A 17,500-nucleotide genomic window follows, 5' to 3' on the forward strand; every position below is an offset into this window, starting at 1 on the left:
AAGAATAAAAAAACAATCATTACCAACCAGCATTTTCACGCAAACACGAGGTATTGCGCCAGGTTACTAAGCCGTTGAACGATCGTGTTTTATTCGAAGAAACAGAAATGCCTTATAGAGCTTTCCGCCTTTGGAAAACGAAAATTTCCAGTGTCTATTTCATATTTGTGCTTGTGAGTATCTTCAACATTTAGAGTTGGACAAATCCTTTTTTATTTCAACTGGAATGCTTACATTCGTTTTGAAGTCTTTTGTCATTCATTTTGAAGTCTTTTACAATGTACGTCGGCTTTTGTCCATTGCGTTCATTATGCCCAAGACAACATTATTATGTTAATTTTGAATAGATTACTTAGCTGGAACTTGGCTCAACATCTTTGACCCGTGTATAAGTCGAGGGCGATTTTTGGAGCTTCTTTTGAGGCTATAAAAGGTCGACTTATACATGGGTAAATATGGTAAAAGACCCAAAACCAACTCTCATACAAACTATTCTGTACTTGGCCATAGCATGGCCATAGGGGAGCCTTGTAACATGTCTAACTCCTTCTTCACCCAGGAAGGAGTTTGACACATCACAGGTCAAGTTAAAGTTTGCACTCAAAGTAAGGGTCCAAACTTGCTCTTGCAAATACTTACTTGGCTTCGTCTATTTTTATCTGTGTTTTCTTTTTGTTCATCTGATTTCCCTCCATCCTTACTTCTTTCGTTATCTTCCTTTTGCTGGCGGAACAAACAATGTAATGGAATCAATATAAAAATACAGGCTCAGAAAAATAACAAGTCACACTTATAATGCTTGCCTTTTGCGAAACAAATGCTCCTGACGAATCAAAAGTGCCTAGAGTGTTAAGATCATCGCTGTCGTTATTACTCCATTCGGGAAGACGTTCAGTCAATGCACCCCACCGAACGTCCTCCTGGTCATGATAAGATCGTCGATTACCCCGGGCTGTTTGCCACTCCTCATCTGGATGGCTGCCACGTTCTCTGTACATCTCTGGTCCTCCTCGCCAACAACCCCTGCCCCTTGTCAAGCCACCTGATGGAAAGATTAATGGTAATAAGTTTACAATAATGATGATTGTAATAATTATTATAATCTGGGCTTCTGATAGGATGCGGAAAAAAACTAAAGATTACGCGGAAATTTTTGGCCATATTATGCATAAACATGCGTTGATTATGCAGAAATTGAAATAATTATAAAACTAATAATTAGGCCTGTCCAATGAATTTACATGCTTATGGTAAATCCAGATTCTAAATTGTGACGTTTCCCTCTGCGATTAAAAAATCTGGAGGAGTCGCCAATTGCAGACCAGCTTTTACCGTTGAATAAAAAGGGTTTGCAGTTGGCATTTCGCCGCAACTTTTGCTAAAGTAAATAAAACAATGAAAAATCATTTCGTTTCTCATCATGAATTTTGTTTCAACTTGGAGATACGGAGCAAAATTGTAATGTGGTTGGCCCGCTATCCATTTTCTCAATCAATCAATCAATCACCATTTTCAGCGGTTTCTTACACGTATATATATTGCGGGTTCCTATTACAAAACTGGTATCCAGGCTCATTGCCAAAAATGTGTGGAAACGGCAACATTTCTTCAATGTTCAGGAAAATAGGCGTTTCAAAATAGTCAATCTCTTTGGCTTTTATGTTTGTAAGGATGGTAAGCAGCTGCTTTATCACTAATATCAGGCATTTCTTCAGTTTTATGTGGAAAATATCATAATTATGAGGAGGATGCAGATTTTAGGAAATTATGTGGATCCGCATTGCCACATCCTGTCAGATGCCCTGTATAATGGAGTGCTTCTGTTGTCAATGTGAAGTCATCCAGTGGTTCAGCATGGCAACTTTCATCTGCCAAAAATAGACCATTTTCGAATTCTCACGGCTGGACTTGATCTAGCATGAAATGGAGGCTAATGCGGGCACATCTTTTCAAATGCAAATTAATTTGCCCGCATTAGCCTCCATTTCATGCTAGATCAAGTCCAACCGTTAGAATACGAAACTGGCCTATTGCTGGAAATGGTTTTTGTCTTTTTTACTCCAAAAGCACCATCATCCAAACTGAAGAGATTTCCTTCACTTCTTCCTTTTAAAACAACCATGTGGACAAAGAAGGATATCACAATTTTATCACCATTGGTTTTGTTTCATTCAAATCCTGTCTGATGCTGATTACAATAATGAGCCTTATTACCCCTCACAGTACCTCTCCATTTTTCAGATCTGTCAGAGGATTTTTGACCCGATATCCTCCAGCCATCATCATCTTCAACAGCTGCCCCCCCTGATCTCCAGTTCCCACTGTCTGAACGTCTTTCGGGTCTTTCCCATGAAGTGTCACTTGACAATCGAGGACGAAATAGTGATGGATCATAGCCTCCTCTGCCTGGACCTGATGGACCTGCAGCTAATAGACAGAAATGTTAACTCACTGGCATTCCTTAGGATAACTTTAGTGCTCCCCACTACCAAAATATTGTTGATCTCAAACCAAAATGAAACAAACCTGATTCCCTTAGGCTTGGCGATCTTTCAAATCCTCCACGACCGCTTTTAAATAAATAAAGTTTCAAAGGAATAAATCATAAAATTATTAATTATTAAACTTTGATGATTGTTATGGTTTATCAGATCTTGCGCCTATGAACATTTTGGGCTGGAGTCCAGATGAGAGCGGAAAAAATGTTTATACCAGTCAAACTACCTCCTGACCACACCATCCAATTCGTGCACAACAGATATAATATATTGTACCTGTTATTTATTATTTATAGAGTTCACCCCATGAAATTTCACATGGCAATCCCCTGCTCTACCAACTGTGTTAATATAACCAATCACCATTACTAATTTTAAGGTAAGAGAATACAGCACTACCAACCTGGTTTCATTCCACCCTTGCCTACGAGTGTCCATGCCACGCCCAAATCCCCCTCCCCCCTCACCCCTGGTTTCCTCGTAAGATGTCTGTCGTACGTATCCTCCATCACCTCGTCCACGACCTATGGGTGGATGAACACAACACAGATCATAAATTATATTGTGCCATAACAGGAACCGTTTTATCAAATCACCAAAGATTTGTGGATATGACGATAATATTAATAATACCCCGTAGTCCTCCGCGCCCTGCTCCCCGAGGAGCACCTGCTCCTCGTGTTCCACCACGCCCCATCAACTTCAATACTGCATTGCTGTTCACAGATCCCACTGCGTTTCTCTGGAAATCAAGTATACGGTGACAACATTAATTATGTTGTTATTTTTGAGAGCTTACTATTCGCCTCTACTTCTCCCACATCTTAAGGGTTAAGGAGGTTCACGATAATTGTTTGTGCGCAACTTTTACTGCGCAGGTAACGCGACTGTAATATGCCACGCATTACTTCAAGCATCAGTTAAGATCTTGTGGTGACAAAATACGCCCGGAAAAATTTCCAGGCCCGCAAAGTAATGGCACATTTATTTCCAACTCATCATGAAACACTAAAGAGAAAGGACTGGGAGGCTGGAAAAGGTTGCAAATTGAGTAGTGGCTGAAAGTTTTGAAAACTCTAGGAAGGTTAGTTTTAGTCAGTGACGTTGCATGAATTTAATGAGGTTGGTTTTTGAAAATGTTTTTATTACGCTACAAACTTCTTAGTTCAAAATGAATGCATGTTTTTGAAGTTCTTTTCCTTAACTTTTATGTAAATAGAGCAGAATTATATTGTCTTCCTCATCCACTTGAATAGTGCATACCTATGAGGAAATGGTCAGAGATTATATTTCACAAAATCCACACTCTAAAAGATGAGCATGATGGCAATGGAGAGATTATGATACAAAACACTAACCAAATAAAGATAACGCCTGCTTGAAACTTCGTTGCTATGCTCAAGAACTTAGTTTTTTTTTTACAAAGACCTTTCATTGATCATTCCTGTCTTGGGTTCTAGTCCTTCCTAACAGGTCATGCAAAATCATGACAAACAATTTTCCCAGAGCGTTGCAACATCACATTGATTTTACTCGTTTGGATCATTGGTGACCCCTATTTTTTACAACAAATCATTCGCCTTCTTACAATCTACAAAATGTAAGAAGTTACCTTTTTTTTTAAATTTTCCTTCCTTGTGTCCTGAATTCTGGAAGTGGTTACAACAGGTAGCACTTGCTCATCAAGGATTTAACTCTACTCTTAACAACGTCCCTAGCAGCATGCAATTATCTAAAAAACCCACTCCTATATTTCTATGCACAGAAACTTTCAATCTAACATATTATTTTTATGATTTTCGGCGGATGAGGAGACGAGGCTACAACTCGTTATGATGACCCACCTATCGAAATGTTTCCCTTGCCTTTTTGTCCGAAAGAGGGTCAGTGAACCCCCAATTTTTTTTTCATTTTTGGAATAAGCTTTTTATGACCTTACTTCAGGCGAGAAATGAAACATTTCAATGTGGGAAGATTTTTGCATGAACGTCCTTACAGTACCGCCTGGAAGTATTGACCCCTTTACCGCGTCATTGCCGCGTCACCCTGTCGCGACTTTCCCTCGGTATTCCCGCGGTAGGCCGCTTTTCTGCCGAGGGAAATTTACGGCAAGGCTCCAAAGTTGCCGCGGGAAAGTAGAGTTGGGTTTCCGTTGACTTTGTGTTTCGATAAGCTATTGTAGAATGTAATGTTGAAATCCCACCGAACAACAGAAACTGAACAAGTTTCGAAGGTTCGACGCTTGTCCCACTTGCGTGGACTTCGCTGTCATTTTATACATTTAAGTTTATGGGAGAATATGTCCGCTTGTTTTTTGCAGCTCAGCGCACGGAACATACATTTATTCATTTATTATTTCGATATCCTGCAAACAGGAGAGGGTTTTGACAATATTTACAAACTGAAAGCTTACATGTTCAGGGTGAACGGCTCGAAAACCTTGCGTGACCAAGTTACGACTTCTTGTGGTTTCCTACTGCAGTATTACTTTCTAAGGTTGTTTAGTGTAACAAATCACAAAAAAGAAAAACACTCCAAGGAAAGAACCCAGGATATCAAACCCCTGAAATAGTCGAAAATTATTTGATCTAAACTGAAAAGATTGTTTTCGTGCTCTGGGTAATCATTGGTGCATATCGGCGTGGTTATGCAAATTTATTACGAGTGGACGCCCGCTGCGAAAAGAGTTGCACGTGAAAGCGCAACGTGAGCACTGAAGCAAAGATGGTTCGAACATTTTTAAAGTTTGTTTCGCTTGCTGGTTTTGCATTTGTTAAAATTTGTATGCAAAGATAAGTAATAGACTTCTTTTCTCCACTAACTACAGTCTATTCTTAAATTTGTTTTCCATGCGTAATCAACATGCTGCAATTAAAAAATATTTATGGAAGTCAAGTAGACTATTGCACGACTGATAAAACAACGCGAAAATGTCTTTTGCTGCAATTGCTATGATATAACAATTTATTGCTGATGAAAAGCGATGAATAAAGAAACCATTCTTAAATTATTCGTCGGTGCGTTTGGTCTCAAAATAGTACCGACAAAGGCTCCGATGCCTCGAAAGAATGTTGCGATTAAAATTGAAATTTGACAAGTTTAACAATAATACAATGTATGTGAAAGGAATACCTACTTTTAACCAAAATGGCGATGATAAAACGAAGACAATCGTACAAGTTTGAATTTCAGGTCTCCAAATGAAATAAAGTCAGGCTTAGACGAAAAAAGATACAATTGAACCTTTTTCAAAACCAAACAAATAATTTCTCACGCACACATACAGCATTACAACCTGGAGAACGAGTGTTGCGTTGGCTGGATAATCAAGCTGTCGCTTACACTGTATCTTTTAAGAAGTCTTCAGTTTTACATTATGTAAAGATTATAACATTTGAGTCCTTATGTAAATGGCACACTTTCTCATTTTGATTACAATTTCTTACATTAAGAATCGATTCTTCACACCATGAGATACAAAATTTGACAGTCAGTCATGATGCACAGGTACACTGTAACAAAGCTACTGACATTATTAACTTAAGCTCGTACATCAAATGCTGACACCAACAGAAGGCTTCCATTTTTCAACATCATGACCACACATATAACAACAAATTATTTGTTTCAAGTTTTAACACTACACTGTACCAGCCAAAAGAGCTACAGCTGTAGACTATGTGCTGCTTAAAATGCAGTGGGCAAAATTTGAAATGTGATGACAACCAACATTAGAAGTATGATATTAGAGTAATAAAATGTGACCTCTCAAGGTAAAACGTACCTAACAGCTTTCCGTGTGTGACCTGAATTCTGTGTGGTTGCCATGCAGAAATAATTTTAACCCCTGCACACGGCCTTGCTCACTCGTGTGCACGACTTGCCAGCCCGTGTGGAAAATTTTTCCATTCTTTTTATGTGGCAGAAACATCCACTTGTTCACACAACTTGGTTTTTCAATCACTGTTTAGTCATCCGTTCAAGGAAAGGATGCAACATGCTTGTGCAATTTTTGCAACCATTTTAATGGCTGATAAATTAATCACTCATTGATTTCAATTTTGAGTTGATACTAAGTCAAGGCGCTTTGAGGATAAATTTTTATGATGTAAGAAAAGGTGTAATCATCCTCTGCCGCTAACAGTTTCAGTTTCCGTGCATTAAAAGTATTGTAAAAGGTGTATCGTAGGCTACAATGCGGTCAGTAGGAATAAAATTGCGCACCATGGACCCAGACTTCAGACTACTCCCCATCAACATCAAGCGTAAATTTTGCCCTTGAAAAAGACAGCAGTTTACTATAATCTTATAAATGCATTGTTGCTATTTGCAATTCCGCGCAAAAAAAATTGACTGACTCCCTTTCGCTTGAATACACCGCAGCGCAGAGAAAGATATATTTTGATGCTACAATCAATTTTTCAACTTGCGACTGAACAACTCAATGCCAATCTTCTGATGAAATGTGCAATTAAGTTTAGGTCTATTTCCATATTTTCTTTTCGCAAACTGTTTTTAATGATCAAACTCACTCAAAAGATCGTCCTTTCAGCTTGTCTGTCTAGTTAAAGCTCAAGCCTATTGATATTTTAACTTATGACTTGTGACCTACTTTCCGCTTTTGACATCCACTATTGCAAAGACAACTACTTGTTGTATTACCACTCCTGTGCATGGCTTTATAACTTGTCTGTTTCCCATGTAGGAGCCATGTGTGTAACCCGTTTCACCAAAAGTCTTTAGGTACGTTTCCCATGAGAGGTCACAAATTAACATTGGAACATTGTTCCCTTGTGAAAAGACCAATCTATTACGAAAATCAGAAGAAAGTCATTATGTGATGTGTAGGTGGAATGTAGGAACATATTAATTTTGTAGAAACAGTCACAGTGAGTCACAGCAAGTTCCTGGGACTCTGCCCCACCCAAAACCAATGGGTATGCCTACAAAAGAGTTTTGATATAATAACACAAGCCGGAAACAAAGTACAGTTTGCAAAGACGTACAATTACAAAGATACACATGTTTATCTGATAAAAGGACAGCTAATTGTTTTCTTTATTTGTATATCGGGGATGTCGCTAGCAGCACTAGAAACAACTCTCCACTAAGTAGCCTGCGAGCAGGCCCTCCGAGGGACTGGGGTTGGGGGTAGAATGAGAGCCTGCCCGCAAGGCTTTGTATTCTGAATGTCGCGTCCAAATTTTGGACGCAAAATACTGATTGGCTGAAATGAAATTACCTCGTGACGTCACCAGTGACAAGCTCCGACAATAAGAAAGCCTCTTCGCTTCGCAGAGATGAGGTGGTCAGAAATGCGTCTGAGAAAATTGTAGAATGTTGCAATTTACCATAACTTTACATAATTAAAGGTCGGGCGACGCGATGCAATGGCTTCTCTACTGGAAGGAAGGAAGTTCTATCTCTGTTATCCACAGGATTCGGAAAAAGGCTTATTTCCCAACTGTTTTTCGTAGCGGCCAAAATACAATGAGGGCGACTTCATGTCACCGTGGTAGTTTCCTGTCCTCGACAAAGCATTATCGCTGATCACATTTGGACAAAAATGGGCCTTTCGGCTGCCTCTGTTGCTGATTTAACGATAGAGAACGATAGAGGAACTCTACACGATTTTAGCAAGTATTTGGTTAAGCCGAAAAGGCGACTCCACAAATGATTGCTCGATCTCCTCGTAACTCCGCAAATACTCAATAAACCTTTGAAATAAATTGGTGTAGGTATTAGAATATTGTAATGTAGGTAATGTCTTGATTCATTAAAATAAATTAAAAAAGATAACCCCGCTTCGCTTTACCGAAATTTGGCAGCAGTTGTGGTCGACGATTCTCACACAGAGGAGATGCGGTCAGGGAAAACGAATTATTTCTCTATTACGATTCCCGTCGTTTGAAGTTTGTGTGCTTAATTTTTCCCCAAAGGAACGAAACATTTTTTCCGCGGAAGGGACTTCGACGAATTACCGTAATGAATATTCAGCTACGCTTTACAGCATCAGCAATAGTTGTTATAGGCTTTTCTGGCGAAGTCTTCCTTCCTTTACAGTTTTTTTTTGAGTTTCTGCCTTGAGCAAATTGAAATACACAACGGGTGGCTTTCTGTTTTCTGTTCTTTTTTCAATGTTTACTTCGGGTGCGCGCTGATTGGCTAATTTTTGACAGCTCTCTCAGCGTGACATCAGGAGGCGGCATTCAAAATTCAAAGGGATGCGTGCAGGCTCTCCTTCTCTCCCACCGAGGAGAGAGAGCCTGCTCGCAGGCTATCCACTAAGTGGAGATGCTATGGCAGCAGTTGCTCTTAAACTTTCCTTTGAGTGACAAAATCACTCTGCAGGTTAATATACTATTAGGTATTCTGTCTGATGGCTGTAACAAAACAAAATTAAGAAGAAAAATAAGAAATACCACAAGAAAAAAAATGCAGCCATGCAATACCTGCTCCTCTTCAGTCAAGGGCTGGAATGCCAAAGGAAGAACGGGTCTAGTTCTACAGACGGATTCAAACATCTCCAGCTCTTCTGGAATCTTTACTTCCTCATTGAATAAAGCCAGCATCTCCTCCTTACCATAACGATGTTCAGCAAGTTTGTACTTGGGACCAGGGGAGGGGGGAGGGGATGTGACACTGTTTCCACTTGACAGGGCACGGAGCCTGGAAGGGAAAAATTCAATGATATATTAAAAGCTTAAAAGGAATGTGGCTGCCCTCCTTGTGCTGCGTAATTCACCTTACCAAAGCCAATGTACTTTTTTTACACTGGCACAAAATCTAGCAATCTTTTTCTGGGGGGGAGGGGCAGGACACTGATACATTCTAAACAATAATTGTTTAAAATGTATCACCCAACTAGTGGACTAATGCAAATCCTACATTTTGATTGGCTACGCTACTAGAGGACTATTAGTAATAGTCCTCAAGTGGCGAAAAGCGTGACGCTTTTTTTTGTTTTACTCCCAAATAAATATTTCTTCAACTTGCATTTGCTAACTTTATTATTGCCTTTTCTTTCCGACTAGTTGGGTGATACTAACACAATTAGACCTTTCGCCCTCAAGGGCCACGGGTCAATAGCCCATTTGGCTTTGCCTCATGGGCTATTGACCTGTAGCCCGCAAGGGCTACGGGTCTAATTGATAAGTAATAAACATAGCAAAATATTTTGGACTGGTGAACACATCACTGCTGGTTTGCTTTGCACAGCTAAAATTACCACCATGCTCAAGTAAGGTCAGTTGTGCCAACGTTTTCTGAGAGTGCATAAAAATTGGCTGCAAGACCGTTCAACTTAAATTATTGACACTTCATTATCTAAGTTAATTTTTTCAAAACCTTTTGAACGAAGAAAAATCCTGTGGTGGACACTTTGGTCACATTTGCTAAAAGAAATAATGCATGCACAAAGTTTCAGAAGTTTAGATGTCTACAGATGTTAGCGTGTCAAATAAACGATTGTCGGCGATAAAAAGTTTAGCTCATAATAAAGCGTATTTAAGAGCATGTAAGCTTTACCAAGATAGCGCGAAACTTAATTTGTCTTGAAGGATTACCCTCGCAAAGTACGTAGGGTTTAATTTAAATCAGCTGAAAATTATCAATCAGCTGAAGTGGATAAGCAAAAGACACAACAACAACAAAGCATCCGGTACTGACAAAAAATAATTTCGTTACATTAAGTTGCACTTCGAAACAATTGGCAAACAACCAAACAAGTGACTGTGATTTTTTCTTGCGTCAACTCACCATTCAGGTCCAAAAGTTAACGTTTCCGACATCCTGATTGCAATTCTGCAGGGGAAAATATTAATAAGATCGTCTCAGATTTTATTGCTTTTTTCAGGGTTCCATTCAATTAAAACTTCGGGCGTGGGAAGGAATGATACCCATGCAGATCTCAAACAAAATGCGTTGTTACACGATAAAAAATTCTCAGTACTATGTATGTAGTTGGTCGTGATTCGCTGCTGAGCACCGCAGGCAGCTTTAATTTTTGACAAAACCAAAGACACAGGTTAAAGGTCATTGAAAAAACCTTTGTATAACAGCAAAGGTACCTGATAACAGTTTCAGCTGATGCTGCAAGAGCTTAGCAAAGTTCTTCGTTGGGTTGAGACGAGAGAAAAATGGCGAACCTCGAAATTTACAAGTTTGATCACGTGGACATTTGTCTCTTGGGAGAAGAGCATAGCCACATGGGGATAACAGCTGACAGGACATTCCGTTGGCGCAGTTTATTGACTCCTCAGCGGATTTCTCCATGAAGAAATTAATCTGATATTCTCGAAAATCGACGAAGTTGTTGTCATCTTCTGTTTTCATCTCCAAGACTTCTAAATGAAAACTACTTTGTTTTTAAGGCATCTTTTGCTGTTTGGCTTGATTCTGATTCAATTTCCATCGTGTCTAGAATCGTTGGATGCTGATGAAGACCCTTACAAGATACTGGGTGTTCCTCGATCTGCAAGCAACGACGACATAAAAAAAGCTTACAAGAAAATGGCCAGAAACTGGTAACATTGCCTTCGAATTCCTCTTTTTCAGATCAGTTTTTTGTTCCCAAAGTCCCTTTGTTTCTATTTTCTGTAAAGGTAAATTTTCCCTCGCACTGGATTCTGCAAAAGGGAAATTACTTTTGAAGTTACTGAAGCTTATCCAGGAGAAACTATAGTGTATCATTGGATTTCCTACTAGGATTTGTCTGCTGGATAGTAATTTACCTTGTTGACGGAATTGACCAGCTACATTTAAAGCCTGAAAAATCACTGTCATTTTGTTTCAGCAAGACTCTTGCAAATCTAGCTATGACTACTAAATAATACTCGTTTGTGCCTTGACAGGTTTAAAATTTCTTTTTTCCTTTATTATACGGTAGGCACCCTGACAAGAATGATGATCCGGAAGCACAAGAAATGTTTATTAAAATAAATGAAGCTCATGAGGTGAGATGCTTATATTGGAAAATTAACTTGCACACGGCAATCTCCTCTCCTTTACCAGACCAATATCAATGTATTCTTCAAAGTCAGGTTATCTGTCAATATATTGATGAAATTTTACTTTTCCAGATTTTGTCTGATAAGGAAAAGAAGCAGCACTTTGATTTGTACGGCACTACGACGCAACCAAGAAATGGTCAAAAACAAGGAAGTCCATTTTTTGATCCTCATAGTGGCTTTAGCTTCTTTTTCAATGGAATGCCTTTCCAGAACAGTTGGTCAAGACCTGGACAAATCGACTATAGAACATACTACAAGACCATTCTACCAATGAGCAGTGAAAAGCCATATTTGATAAAATTTATTGCAGACTGGTGTTTCGCCTGTGAGTGAATGTTTTAAAAGAAATGTCCATCCTTACATCAGTGGTTATGCAGATGCATTAATTCATGGAAAGAACATCAAAGAACTTGTTTTTGTCATATCGTCTAGTTTCATGTTAACTTTGCAATTTTTTGACTATGGGTGGGAAACCTCTAAGCCATTTCCATTTAAACTACTCAGCTCTGTGCTCTAAATCCCACTCGAAAAGCAATGAAGTGTTAATTAAATGATAGAGCCATGCATCCCTTCAACTTACGAAGCCATGAGAGGTAGATAAAAAATGTACACCGTGCAACGGTGGCTCAGTTGGTTGAGCACCGGGCTGCCATGCGGGAGGTCATGAGTTCGACTCCGGCCTGACCAACACTCAGGGTCTTTAAATAACTGAGGAGAAAGTGCTGCCTTTGTACACGTACTAACATCCGCAAATGGTTAGACTTTCAAGTCTTCTCCAATAAGGACTATAAATCATCAACCCCATCTCACAAATATCTTCCATGTTCATTAGTTCGCTGTGGGATGTTAAAGAACCCGCACACTATTCGAGAACAGTAGAGTTAAGTTCCCGGTATTGTGGCTGTACTCTGTTAGTATATGGGTATGTCGGTATAGCAGGTCCACATCAGCTGAATAGCTGCCAAAACTTCAACCTGCTCAAACAAATAAATAAAGAAAAAAACAATGTCTATAGGAGTACCACTAAAAATAATAGAAAAGTTTATGATACATGTGCTTATGTGTTGACAGGTGCACAAATTGAAGAGATATGGGAAGATACAACACATGGCATGAAAAAGAATGGCATGGGAATCGGCATAGTCAACATAAACAGTAGTCCACGTCTTGCTGACGCTTTGGGCATAAGGCATGTTCCAAGCATCATTGGTGTTATAAATGGATACATTTCATTCTACAGTGGATCGGTTACCAAGCGAAGATTGAAAGATTTTGTAACTGGATTGTTCCCTGGTGGACTGATTCAAATGGTAAATGCTTTTTGTTTTCAACTTGTTTTGATTTGTAGAAGAGTAAGGGCATTATTGCAATGTTTCATTTTAATTTTTTAAGTTACATCATTTTGCCCTTTAAGCGCTATTTTTTAAGTTTCATCTTTGAATAGAAACGTTTTTTTAACTTACTTTCATATTGCAATTGAAATTTTGTACCTACTGTACTTAGTGTCATTTTAAGGCATTGTTTCAGCAAAGCATATTAAATTTATGAGGTACGTGTAGAAAACCACAAAATCATGTTGAACTTTTCTAAACTTTTAATTTTTCATCTAGGTAACAAAACAGAATTTGGATTCTTTCCTGGATACAAGTGGAACAAACAAACCTGGTGTAGTTCTCTTCTCACAAAAACTTTTGCCTTCACTACTCTATCAGCTTGTTGCTTTTAGCAGTCATAAGCAACAGTCATTTGGCTTTGTTTCATTAAAAGACAGCTCTGCAGAATCCATCAGGAAGAGATTCCATGCGAACTCTGAAGAAACGACAGTTATGATCTTTAAAGACGATGCAGCTGCACCAGATGTTGTAGTCACAGTAAGAGCAAAATGTCACTTGTCCCCTTTAACCTCATTCATAATTCATGAAGCAAAATAGAAGCGTTTTATGCAAATTGATAACAAATTTCTCCGCGCACCGGTGGCTCAGTTGGTTGAGCACCGGGCTGTCACGCAGGAGGTCGTGAGTTCAACTCCGGCCGGACCAACACTCAGGGTCTTTAAAATAACTGAGGAGAAAGTGCTGCCTTTGCAATTACATCTGCAAATGGTTAGACTCTCTAGTCTTCTCGGATAAGGACGATAAGCCGGAGGTCCCGTCTCACAACCCTTCAATGTTCGTAATCCTGTGTGACGTAAAAGAACCCGCACACTTTTCGTAAAGAGTAGGGCATGTAGTTCCCAGTGTTGTGGTCTGTCTTCTGTGGTATAATTATCATGGTTGGGAGGGTAAAAAGGGCGCACTTAATTTGGAGCCTCGCTCTGTTGTGCGACCCCCACCACAGTTGTGGTGAAAGTTACAGTAAATAAAGAGAAATTTTGTGTGATCTTTGATGTCTTTTATGACCAAAATGACTTTCAAACAAGAGCACTTACCGGGGGTAATATTTAATTAATTCAGTTTACTTTGTTTTCTAACCCAAAAGGCCAAAGGGCAAGCAACTTGTAATTTGTACTCACCAAGTCAAACCCCAAAGAGACAGCTTTTTGTAGTAATCACTGTGTCCCTACCACCTACTTAATTAAATTAATAACGCTCTCCCCTAAGAGGTCCGAAATGTCAACCACTTATTTCAGCTGTTCCCTGCATTGGTATCTGAAATGTCAGCCCTGTTTTCATCCAAGTCCATATCCCATAGATGAGGAGGTCTGAAATACTTAATTATTATTACCAGGTGAAGTGCATTGTCCTCTAACTCTATCCCCAAGGAGACTGGATTGTTACCCCCACTCACCCATCCCTTGGGTATGTGAAACTTAAGTCATGTTCATTTTTAGGCATCAGAACTGAAAAGTGGAAAACTTCGGGAAGTGGTGGAAAGTCACAAGTATTTGTACCTTCCAAGGCTTTCATCACGAAGCTTGTTTCATGACCTTTGTCCTGAGGAGAGATTTAGATCACAGCGAAGGTAATTGATATTTAACCCATTGACTCCCGGGGGGTTCCCCATTGATGGGTAAAATCATCTGGCATTAGACAGAGTGAAATACTAAGTCTGGCTGGTTTGGGTGTCTAAGGCTTAACGCTGTAAAATTCACAAGTCTCCATGTGTGCTTCAGGCATTGGTTATCAAAAATTTCAATGACACTATCTCCTAGATGAGTGACAATCTCAGTAAAAACGTGCTATGGAAGAGGAGTGAGTTAGCTACCAAATAGTAGTGTTATATTGTAAAACAAGGAGCTACCCATTGAGTGCCTGATATGATTCTACTTCAAGATTTTCTTGTGAGTGTTGACGAAATACTTGACATATAGAGCCAATGTTATAAATTATTATTGAAAGCTAAAAGCTGTTATAATCCTCTCTTTTTATTTACATTGTAAGATCTGCTTGTTGACTTATCAACCAACCAAGTAACTGACTGACAGAATACTTTACTGACTGTGTCACTCACTTACTGATTGGTCACTCAATTGGTTCAATTTGATTGATTGATTGATTGATTGATTGACTGACTGATTGATTGGTCAGTCAAGACAGACTATTATTATTAATAATTTATATCTTATTGTTCTTTCCTATTTCAGACTGTGTGTTGTCCTTTTCACAAAGCAAGGCCAACACGAGAAAGAAAAGCTTATCCTGAGATTATTAGCAAAAGACAAAAAATACCAAAATGAGCAACGCATTCAATTCCTTTATCTTTATGAAGATGTGCAAAAGGAATTTATTATTAATGGTTTTAAAGATGGCATGAAGGAGGATACATGTGCTGATAACTCCACTGCACCAAAGGTAAAATTTACATTGATTTTACTTACCGGTAATCATTGAGTGACACAATAATTACATGTATTAGAAAACAATTTAAGACTGCATGGGATTCAGCAGATGACTGCAAGATCTCTTGCACTCTTTTCTACCTCTTGGTGATGTTTGCAATCAGCTTGAGTTTAGGTACAGGAATCCATAATGTTTCCTAAAAGATGGGAATGTGAGTTGTATAGGGCAAGCTACAGGTACACTTTGATAAGGACATCATCTGCTAACAGTCAAGGCAACTGTGGCACATTGTTTATTTTAGTTTATTGACAAGAATTATCACCAAGTGTTCAAGCACACAGTCTCTGGCCACTACAGTTTATTTTCAAAAACATTTTAGCAAGGGAAAAAGTTTCATTAGTTTGACCAAAGTTTCATTTTTTCTGTTTCTTTAGGTAGTAATTATTTGGAACAAAGGAAAGAAAGAAATAAGATATGATTGGCTGCGGACAGGTTGGTGTGTGTCAGATGGAGAGCTGTCACTAACAAAAGCGCGACTTGTGGTCATGTTAAATGACTTGTTATCAGGAGAGGGGAAACTACGCTACACTTCAAGGCTTCCATTCATACATAATGAACATGCTCCAGTAAGTAACAATAACGTTGTATATTAATGATGAAATGATATATGAAATGGATGATATATATATATGAACAGCGGATATGAAATCAAGTGAAGCTATGATCCTCGCAGTTATAAACGCAAGTTTCACTTGATTTGATATCTACAGTTCATATATGATCCATTTCATATATCATTTCATTGTTGATTAATTCCTTATGGGAACATTGAAACCCACAAATGACCAGCTCGCAATGTCAGTGGCTTCATAGCTCAGTTGGTTAGAGCGTCGCACCGGTACCACGAGGTCACGAGGTCACGGGTTCAAACCCCGTTGAAGTCCTGAAATTTTCAGGCTTCTTTACGCAATTGTAAAAATTGTTTATACTGTAACTGCAAGGATCATAGCTTCACTTGAACGTTGTATATTGTTTTAAAGAACACTCATTTTGATTATGAGTGAAAGTTTTTTAAAATAGATAAATGATTGTTGGGTTTTGTATTAAAAATCATCATTATTAATTTTTAAAGATTTTCATTTGAACTTGCTACCTTGAAGATGAAAAAACGTTGTTTGATTACACTCTTGCTTTTTTTTAACATCAAAATGTTGTCCTAAATCAATTTTGAACAAAGGGCTTTTTATAAATACAAATGCAATTATTATAAGATTACCTTGCTTTCACAGGGGCTGCTGTCATTGTTGTTGACCTGGTGCAATGATGCATTTTACTATGTAAGATCCTCCATGTATCGGTAAGTGATGCCTGTGTGATACCTTTGTAGTTTAAAATCCCTTCTCTTCTGGGTGTAACACTTAGGGCGCGTTCGATTGACCCTATTCCGGAATAGGAATACATGGAATATAAGTTAGAAATCCTTCGTTTTTGCGGAGATTCACATTAAAGTTGTCAAACATCTGCTAAAATGCCATTTTAAACATTTTGATCAACCTTGCTGCTTCGAAACGCACCAAACATACCGTTTTAATCATCACTTCACATATTCTTATTCCGGAATAGGGTCAATCGAACGTGCCCTTAGAGATTTTACTCTGCAATGACCAGTTTAGGGGCAGAGGGGTTAAGAACATCTACATCTGCTCAAAGACAAGAATGGCACTTAAAGATTTTACGCTGCTTAATGCCAGATGATTTTACTTGTAAATGGGGCCTTAAGTGTTAATGCTACCGGCTGTAGCATGATGCAGATAGGGAGGGTCCTAGTAGAGCAGAGCAAGCTTCATCTATTACAGAGTTCTCTTTCCAAGGACGGACCACAATGCCAGAAACTCTTTGCCCACCTCTTTTAGGGAATAGTGACTGTCAGGTCTCAGATGAATTTCTCAATCTTTTTGAAGCAAGATGTTGTGACTGTAATCTCAGCTGAGACGGTAAATGGCATTTTTAATGATACAGTCATGGGTTTGTTTCTCTCTTTACAGGAAAGAGGCTATCTCCTTAGTTTCATTGCTATTTGGATTGGGAATTATTTTGTTCTTTAATGCCTTTGTCCCCAGTGCGAGGTAATGAAAAAGTGGAACTTCGGTCTTTATCATTGTCTGTAAAACTTGGAAATTTAAATTGGATTATAAATGGTTAAGCTTTGTCG

General features: G+C 38.8%; 2 protein-coding genes across 3 annotated transcripts in view; one reads left to right on the top strand and one right to left on the bottom strand.

Moving 5' to 3' along the window:
* Positions 1-10,680, bottom strand: part of LOC138051206 (GRB10-interacting GYF protein 2-like) — a 38,194-nt gene extending 27,514 nt beyond the window's left edge. Inside the window, exons 1-9 of one of the 2 annotated variants that reach the window (XM_068897367.1) lie at positions 10,568-10,680; positions 10,257-10,301; positions 8,951-9,167; positions 3,132-3,240; positions 2,902-3,022; positions 2,527-2,570; positions 2,227-2,421; positions 804-1,042; positions 640-723 (exon numbers count right to left, since the gene is read on the bottom strand). In XM_068897367.1, the coding sequence (XP_068753468.1) occupies positions 640-723; positions 804-1,042; positions 2,227-2,421; positions 2,527-2,570; positions 2,902-3,022; positions 3,132-3,240; positions 8,951-9,167; positions 10,257-10,288 (1,041 nt within the window). In that variant the 5' untranslated portion in view covers positions 10,289-10,301; positions 10,568-10,680. Of the gene's footprint in view, positions 1-639; positions 724-803; positions 1,043-2,226; positions 2,428-2,526; positions 2,571-2,901; positions 3,023-3,131; positions 3,241-8,950; positions 9,168-10,256; positions 10,302-10,567 lie in introns of both variants that reach the window. The other variant, XM_068897366.1, reaches the window with a different exon arrangement.
* A 62-nt stretch (positions 10,681-10,742) lies between these two features.
* LOC138051310 (dnaJ homolog subfamily C member 16-like) overlaps positions 10,743-17,500 on the top strand; it is a 13,809-nt gene continuing 7,051 nt past the window's right edge. The window contains exons 1-10 of the mRNA XM_068897492.1: positions 10,743-11,023; positions 11,386-11,452; positions 11,579-11,834; positions 12,581-12,819; positions 13,120-13,380; positions 14,340-14,470; positions 15,093-15,300; positions 15,723-15,914; positions 16,578-16,645; positions 17,334-17,414. Of these exons, the coding sequence (XP_068753593.1) occupies positions 10,848-11,023; positions 11,386-11,452; positions 11,579-11,834; positions 12,581-12,819; positions 13,120-13,380; positions 14,340-14,470; positions 15,093-15,300; positions 15,723-15,914; positions 16,578-16,645; positions 17,334-17,414 (1,679 nt within the window). The 5' untranslated portion in view covers positions 10,743-10,847. The remainder of the gene's footprint in view (positions 11,024-11,385; positions 11,453-11,578; positions 11,835-12,580; positions 12,820-13,119; positions 13,381-14,339; positions 14,471-15,092; positions 15,301-15,722; positions 15,915-16,577; positions 16,646-17,333; positions 17,415-17,500) is intronic.

Source organism: Montipora capricornis, chromosome 6, assembly GCF_036669925.1.
Source record: "Montipora capricornis isolate CH-2021 chromosome 6, ASM3666992v2, whole genome shotgun sequence".
In the NCBI taxonomy this organism is placed as follows: domain Eukaryota; kingdom Metazoa; phylum Cnidaria; class Anthozoa; order Scleractinia; family Acroporidae; genus Montipora; species Montipora capricornis.